An 8,154-nucleotide genomic window follows, 5' to 3' on the forward strand; every position below is an offset into this window, starting at 1 on the left:
TCCTACCCTTTCCTGAGTTGAGAGGCCTCATTCCTTCTGCTAGCACAGGGCCTGACCCATCAGGAAAGTTCAGTGCAGTAACCCAGGAACAGAAAAAGAGTCTGCTGTGGCTGTAGTTCCACACAGTTGGATCCCCCCCCCCCCCCCCGGCAGCCCTTTCCTTATATATCTGGCTTCTGCGGGACTCTGTGGCTTGTACCCTAATACTAACTCTCCCTTCAGTTAGCAACACAGTCCTCAATTCTTACGTGGGCACAGGGTTCTCCAGAATGGGCCACAATCATAGCCCTGTCTGCAGCTGGAGCTGCTTCTTTGTCCGGCCCCATGTCTTCGCCTTCTGCCCAAATGATGGCACATGACAAATGTCAAATGTTCTTAAAAGGAGGAACAAGTTCTTCAATCCTTTCTCCTTCCTGCTAGCTGAAAGGCACATATGATGGCTGAAGCTCAAATGGCCATCTTGGACCGTGAGGTGAACGCTATGTGTTGAAAATGGCCCAAAACAAAAAGCTCAAAGTCTGTCAACCCAGCCCCCCAGCTCCAGGCTAGTTACCTCCCTGTTAACCTCCTCTTATATAAACCGCTAAATTCTGTTGTACATTATATACAGCTAAATCTAATCCTTCTTTATAAAGCCCCTAGAAGCCCCAAGCCAAGGAGGCCCACAAGACGGAGAGAGTCAAGAGGAAAAGATCCAGGCTCTGGGGAGAAAAGGCAAGTTCTCTATAGGGTTCTGATTCCACCACTTCTGATCTCAAGATTGGCAAAATCGCTCACTCAGTTTCCCTGGTCTGCTCAAAGATGCAGATGGCACATATAGAAGAGAGTGGAGGAGAATTTGAAATTTTTTTTAATTTTTATTTATTTATGATAGTCACAGAGAGAGAGAGAGAGAGAGGCGCAGAGACACAGGCAGAGGGAGAAGCAGGCTCCATGCACCGGGAGCCCGACGTGGGATTCGATCCCGGGTCTCCAGGATCGCGCCCTGGGCCAAAGGCAGGCGCCAAACCGCTGCGCCACCCAGGGATCCCGGAGGAGAATTTAATACTTGCAAATGTCACAAACTGTAGATGGAAGTGGTAATGACCCCGTGTCACTGGGAGCGGGAGAAGAGACCTGGGTCAGATGCTGCAGCGAACAGCAATGGCCGTGAGCATACACTGCAGGTGCACCCCGGGAACGTCAGGTGCTGTGGGAGGTGGTTCACTAATACGGGCTCATTTCAGCCTTGGGGCACCCCTAGGACATAGGTGTCTTCTCATCTTACACACGGGGATACACCCAGAGAGGTCAGCACAGCAAAGCGCTCACACAGACACCAAGTGGTGGAGTTGGGACTCAAGTCGGGACTCAAACCCTGCTGCATGCACTAACCCCTCGGGCCCAGGATGGGTTCTGCTCCCAGGGGCCATGAAGGGCAAGGCTCACACTCACTGCCCTGGATTGAGGATGAGAACCACCTGGGGAGCTTGCTGGCAGCCCCCTCGCCCCCCCCCCCGCCCACTGTGCAGGACAGGGACAGCCCAGCAGAGCGAGTCACTACACCCCAATAACAGGAAGGCAGCAGGAAGAGCAGTGGAAGGAGCTAAAGAGCCAGGTCACAGCACCTCCCAGCCATATGCCCTGAGCTGCCAGTCCAGGGGTGGCCTTCAGAGAGGCACCAGATGGTGGGTCTCGATGGTGATATGGGGCACGCCAGTCACCCCCAGACACAGCCTAACGGAGCCTCTGTTCCTGAGCCTGCCCAATGGCAGCTCTCTGTGGGCTGAGCCAAAGCAAGACCTGCTTGGGACTTCAGCTCCCTCCCGCCAGATCCTCCCACACCCCGGGGCCAGCTGGAACTTGCACCTGTGCTCGTCACTGCTCCTGTCACTGCATTCCCCCATCACCTTGTCCACCTCTCACTGATCCTGAGCTCTGCTGGGGCTCTGCTGGGGCTGAAGGCACATCTACTCCCCTTGCAGTACTAGTGTTAGGGCACAACGTGGTCTCCTAACCAGGGCACTGCCCGGATTCCTGTGCTCTGATTCAGTCACAGGAAGCAGTAAGTGGCAAGGGCTGGTGGTGTCTGACAATGTCCCCTAACAGGTGCCCTGGCTGTCCCCGCCGGTGCATGTACCTGCTGCACTCAGGATTCTACCCTGCTCGCTCAGGTGACAGTGGGGCGTGTCAGGTGGGTCACTCACAAGCTGGGACAAGGAAGGGTAGACTGGTTTTCTGAAGCCACATCTGAAGAGCATGAAAAACCAGCAGCCTTGCAGAACGTCACCTGGCCTCTTGCAGAGTCTGCTTGGAAAGGGTCATACTCTTCAGGTGAGTCGAGATACATTTTTTTTCTTTTTTTTTTTTTTTGATTTTATGTATTTATTCATGAGAGACAGAGAGAGAGGCAGAGACACAGGCAGAGGGAGAAACCGGCTCCATGCAGGGAGCCCAACGCGGGACTTGATCCTGGGTCTCCGGGATCACGCCCTGGGCCGAAGGTGGCACTAAACCACTGAGCCACCCAGGGATCTCCCTACATTTTCTTTAAAAAGGGTTGATCACTCCTTTTTTAGTCTCTTTCCAGGAGCTACTAGAAGCCTAGGGAAGAGGCCCAAGTTCGGGGGGTAGGGAATGCTCTGGAACTCATCTGCTTCCACCACTTCAATTTCAGCTGAGAAGACCAATGAGGCCAAGAAGGGACAGACCCAAAGTCTCAGCCAGTAAAGAGCAGAGCCTGGCACTGCTCACCCACCTGCCCCAGCAGTCTGCTCTTTTTTTTTTTTTTTTTTTTTTTTTATGATAGTCACACAGAGAGAGAGAGAGAGAGAGAGAGGGAGAGGCAGAGACCTAGGCAGAGGGAGAAGCAGGCTCCATGCACCAGGAGCCCGACGTGGAATTCGATTCCGCGCCTCCAGGATCACGCCCTGGGCCAAAGGCAGGCGCTAAACCGCTGCGCCACCCAGGGATCCCAGCCTGCTCTTGAGTAGTGAGATGACTCTGGTTCCTACCAGTGTACCCAACAGGTCATGTTGATCTGTAACCTGGGAAAGGGGGCCCAGACCTAACACTTTCATACCCACTGCTGGAGAGTGAGGATGGACCCATTTCCCTAATAGTTTCTACTGTCTCAGAAGCCTGTCCTTGGCACATGGCAGCAGGGTCAGGGACAAACAGACCACTCAGTTTCACAAATCTGATGATGGCTCGGTGGGGCAGACATTTAGGTAGATGCCCCAGATTTGGCTCTAAAGGCTCCTCCTGGGGGGAGCCAGCTCTCACCTGTCTGCCCCTTCCAGAGCCCAAGCTCTGGACCAGAGAGGTGCTAGCATCCCAATCCTGGGCCATAGAGTCACCACCTCGGTACTGGGTTATGGGGACAGCCCGGCTGAGACAGGACAGGACCTTAGGGCCCAGGCTGGGGCATGGCTGGTTCTCAGGGCTCACTCTCCACTGTGCCGGGCTTTGCCTGTCAGCCGGCGGCGCTGGGTCTTGCTCGTACGAGTGGCACTCGGGGGCTTCTTGGTGGAGTCTTGGGCCCGTCGGGGATGTTTCCTCTTGGTCTTCTTGCGACTATGTGCGTGCAGTGATGCTGTGAGAGCAGAGATCCTGTAGGGGGATGGAAGGCTGGTCAGGCCGGGGCTTCATTTACTCTGGAAAGCAGAACATGAGTGGAAGATTGGGTTTGGGGGTGAGTGCCTGGCTCCCGGAGGAAGTCAGGACAGGCCTCGAATGCTAGGGAGTACCAAATCCATGCCAAAGACAGCTTGCTCTGACCCTAGAGGGCCTGCCAGTTCCTCAGCTCATAAAAAAGCCCTGACCCCAGGTACTCTGGGCACCCAGGGCTGGCCATTCTCAGGAAAAGGGAGTAAGGACAGTGAGGAGGGACACTTGGTAGGCAGAGTCACTGCACCAGGCCCCACACCTGCTCCATGCCACCAGCCAGTGAGAGGTGGCTCCACGGGGCTCATCACCACAGTCAGCCGGGAGGGAGAAGTGCCAGAGAGAGGGACACGCCAGGGCTCACCGCTGGGACAGGAGGGGATCTCTGGACTTCCTGGGTAAGGCTCTGGTCAGCTTCTCCATGGAGGACGCCTCTTCCTCGGACCTGTGTCCAGCCCCTTGCTAAAGAAACACAGGACAAGGACTGTCACACAGTGTGGTAGATTGGGAGGCCTGACACCAGCAGTCATGGCTCTGTCAAGTGGGGGTGTGGCCTGCTGCCTTGAGGATTGGCTCAGGGCTCGGAGAAGGCCACCGGGGGACAAGCTGGGTACAACTTCGAAGCGGGAATCACACAGGGAAAAGCTGTGTCTCAAAGCCTTGTCCCCATCTTCTTTCAGTTGTGAGTGTCTGCACGTCCACTGCAAGCTGAGGCCGTGGAGGATTTACAGAAGAATAAGCACAAAAGAGAAAGGAGTATGAGGTCAGGAAGGACATGATAAAGCAGTGGCTCAGGGCTTAAGGATGCTTTCACCCGTGACAGGAAATGTGCTTCACCTTGTGACGCTGTATGTACAGGCATATTTAAATTATGCATTTAAGCGCATCCAACCCAGACAAACACAGCTTTGAAACATTTTGTGAAATGGTACTTACCTGTGAGCCTTTTTGGTATTTTTGATATTTTCAAAGACATTCTATTTCTTTCCTTAACTTTTTGTTTTTAATATTTTTATTTAATTTTTCAGAGTTTATTAGGCAGCTCTGTCCATGTGACATTGCCCCCGTCACCTCGAACCTCTCTCCCCCCTTGTACCCCACCAAGGTGGAACACCCTGTCATATCACCGATTGAAGCAAAACAACACAACATGCTGCTGCTTCATCCAAAAGCAGTGTTTTTCCTCTGCCCTTTCTTGACGGCTCAGTGGGTCATGAGTCAGGGCCCACTGAGTGCTTTTAAAAGGGGATCCTTTTTTTTTTTTTAATCTTTTTAAAATACTGGTTACAATCTGTGAGTACCTTCCCACTCACAGCTTGAAAACGGTCAGTGCACATGGATGGGCTGTGTCGTTGCTGTTACCATGCAGTGGTGTGATCACCACAAACTGGTATCTGAGGTGCGTCACTTGGATTAACCGCTTTTATACTCACAGCAATCCCAAGAAACAGGTGCTATCATCAATTACCTCCCTCTCCCTCAACTTATTGGCAAAAGGAAAGTTGGCAAGGCAGACACTTGCCCATGTTCCCACAGTCACTGAGTCACAGAACCGGCTTCTCCAAGCCCCACGGATTTTGTGCAGGCCCTGAAGAATGCCCAGGAGGGAAAGAGCCCCTCGCACTGGAATCTGCCCAACAGGGACCAGCACTCAGCATCCCCAACAAGCCAGTATGCACCTAGGGCTGCACTGGGGCCCATCTTCCCTAGGGCTGGAAGTTACACTCACCTCAGGTGGAGGCAGTCCAAGCAGCCGGGCACCTGAGAGGTCCAGGTCACTGATGGTGGTCACGGTGACTGTGTGATTGGGGTGGTCATACTGCACTGACTCTGTCTTTGCTGTCACCAGCCTCTCCAGTTCATCTGCCTCCTCTGTGCAAGGTGGGCACAGAACCAGGTCTCAGCCTCAGAGCACAAGTAACCAGACTCTAACCCCCTGCCCAGCCCTGGAGTACAATGGCCCCCTCTACTCTGGGAGAGTGTCCAAGAAGTCACCAGCTCCAGAGCCTGGTCTGCAGACAAATGTAAGTGATTCAACTCCTTCCGATACTCTGGGGAGACTTCAGACCATCTGGTTCTCATTTAGGACAGACCCGGTGTGACCCCAGCAGCTGCTACTACCCATTCCCCTCTACCCCCAGTCCCTCCAGGCTTCAGAAACTGGGCTTTCTGCTCAGGATCACTTTACCAAGAGGTTGGTCTTTCCTGTCTCTGATCCACCCACATTTATAGAGGGTCCTGAACACCAGCCCTGGCCGGTGGCCCACGTCACCACCAAGACCCCTGGAACTAGGAAATTAGCTTCTGTGCAGCCCCCACACCCCTCCCCTTCCATCCACCAAGGGATAAATAAGTCTAGGTCTGTTGGCTTTTCTTCAGCTCAGGGCAAAGATGTGACTTACCCAGAGCCTCCTCTCTCTCTGCCAGCATCTTCAAGTATTCCTGATGGCGCTGAAACCAAAAGGGAAGGAAACACAGTGAGGATGGCCTCTCCAGCCAACCCCAGGCAGGAGCTCATAGTGAAACACCAGGAGATTCCATTCTACACCTTCCCCAGACCCGAGCCCACATGCAGCATGTACACACTGCTCCCTGGGCCTGCCCACACCTCCCCTCATTTCTGCAGATGCCCCTGTTAAGGTCACCCAAGGATGTGAATCCCTTGGGAATCAGATATAGATATATAGATATAGATACACACATGCACATACACACTTTCTCTCTCTCCCTAGCCCCCTTCCCCCCCAGCCTTCCCCTCTGTACCTCCTCCCGGAGCTTCTTCTGCTCCAACTTGAGCCGATGCTTGATCTCCTCAATGGCTGCCTTCTTCCGTTCCACCTTGCGCTTATGGAAGCCAGTCAGGTACTCCCTACAGGAAGGAGTCGAGGGAGAGTCAGGAGGACACACAGGAAAGAAAGGTTCACCCCAGGAAGAGAAAAACCACTAATACTGTACCCAGTCTAAAAATGCACACGTGTTAACTCACCTATTCCTCACAACAGCTTGTGTGGTCGGTACCAATGCCCATTTTACAGACAGGGACACTGAGGCAGAGAGAAGCTAGACTACTTGCCAAAGGTCATAGGGAGTGTAAGGTCAGGAAGAAGAGCGAGAGGCTCCTTCCACCCCCATCCCTCCAGGGCTCAGCTTCAACAGGGCCAGGCAGGTGGGCCTACGAGCCTAGGACAGGTGGGGGCCCCTCCTACATTGCCAAATCCCATGACCTAGTGAATTAAGCCACTTCCAGCAGAGCTTTTCAGGCCACCCTCACGGAGACACCCACACACTTTCCACTGGAGTGCACCCCATTTCCCCAGGACACCTGCCCCTGGACCCATCTGCAGGGCCCCTGGACGGCACCTGCCCTCCCCTCCTCTATGTGATCTTGGCTCCTTCTCTCGGGAGCTGGCCGCACCATTCCCAAATGTTGGGGGGTCCGGGGAGCAGCACTAGGCTTTTCGCCGACCCACTACCACACGGCAAAGTGGCGCTCTGGGCGGGGCGGGGAACCTCCGACGGACTTGACGCAGAGGCCTGGGGGTCCCCTAGCCACCGCCGCCCACCCCCACCCCCCGCCGCGCGCACTGCGGGACTCGGGGCGCAGAGCCGGGGAAGGGGGGCGGGGCGGGCGATTCCACCCCCCAGGCCGGGGGGGCTGCGGGCGCGTCCATCCCGCGGGGGGCGTCGGGGGGAGCCGCGGGCCGCGCCGAGAGGGCGGGACCGGAAGGGACCTCTGCGTGAGCGCAGCCGCTCGGCCCGGGTTCTGGCCCCGGCCCCGGACGGCAGCCCGAGGCAGATCCGCTCCAGCCTCCGCACTCACCGCCGCTTCTCTTCGTCGAAGCTGAGGACGAGCCGCGGCCGCCGGTCGTCGCCATCTCGCTTCTTCTTCTTGTTGCGGCCCATGGCGGCGCGGCCTCCGGCGGCGCGGCTCCCGCACGCCTAAGACACTTCCGGGTGTAGCGGTTTTTAGGTTCCCGGGGGCGCCTCGCACTCCCGCTGCGCAGTTCCGCTCCTCAGGCCCCGCCTTTTAAAGGGGCCGCGGAGCCCGCCTCCCCAGCCCCATGATTCCTAACCCCGGCCCATTCCTAGGCTAGCGGCGGTGAAAGCGAGTCCCGGAGCTCAGCACGTTACGGCTGTGGTTCCGGACCAACTGCCCTCGCTTTGCCGCAGTTACCCATTTGTAAAATGGGGATGATTATAGTGACTTTATGATTGAGAAGCAGTGGTTTTTTTTTTTTTAAGATTTTATTTATTTATTCATGAGGGACACAGAGAGAGAGGCAGAGACACAGGCAGAGGGAGAAGCAGGCTCCATGCAGGGAGCCCGACGCGGGGCTCGATCCCAGGACCCCGGGACCCCGGGACCACGCCCTGGGCCAAAGGCAGGCGCCGAACCACCGAGCCACCCAGGGATCCCCTGGAAGTGGTTTTCAAACTTTGACGTTCTTCGGAATCCGCTGCACGGCTTGCGGAAACCCAGATCTCCTGGCCTCGCCCTAGAGTTTCTGA

General features: G+C 55.6%; 1 protein-coding gene and 1 non-coding gene across 2 annotated transcripts; both read right to left on the bottom strand.

The window, feature by feature from the left end:
• Positions 1–832: 832 nt before the first annotated feature.
• On the bottom strand, positions 833–7,622 carry NOL12 (nucleolar protein 12). The gene is made up of 6 exons (XM_077914598.1): positions 7,466–7,622; positions 6,409–6,514; positions 6,048–6,096; positions 5,375–5,517; positions 4,010–4,107; positions 833–3,591 (listed from the first exon to the last, which is right to left on the bottom strand). Exons 1-6 carry the CDS (start codon positions 7,546–7,548, stop codon positions 3,426–3,428), a joined length of 645 nt encoding a protein of 214 aa, XP_077770724.1. The 5' UTR covers positions 7,549–7,622; the 3' UTR covers positions 833–3,425.
• On the bottom strand, positions 4,759–4,893 carry LOC144324422 (small nucleolar RNA SNORA21). Its single transcript, XR_013389939.1, has one exon. It is a non-coding gene; the product is annotated as a small nucleolar RNA SNORA21 (small nucleolar RNA).
• Positions 7,623–8,154: the final 532 nt, after the last annotated feature.

This window comes from Canis aureus, chromosome 11 (assembly GCF_053574225.1).
Source record: "Canis aureus isolate CA01 chromosome 11, VMU_Caureus_v.1.0, whole genome shotgun sequence".
NCBI lineage: Eukaryota > Metazoa > Chordata > Mammalia > Carnivora > Canidae > Canis > Canis aureus.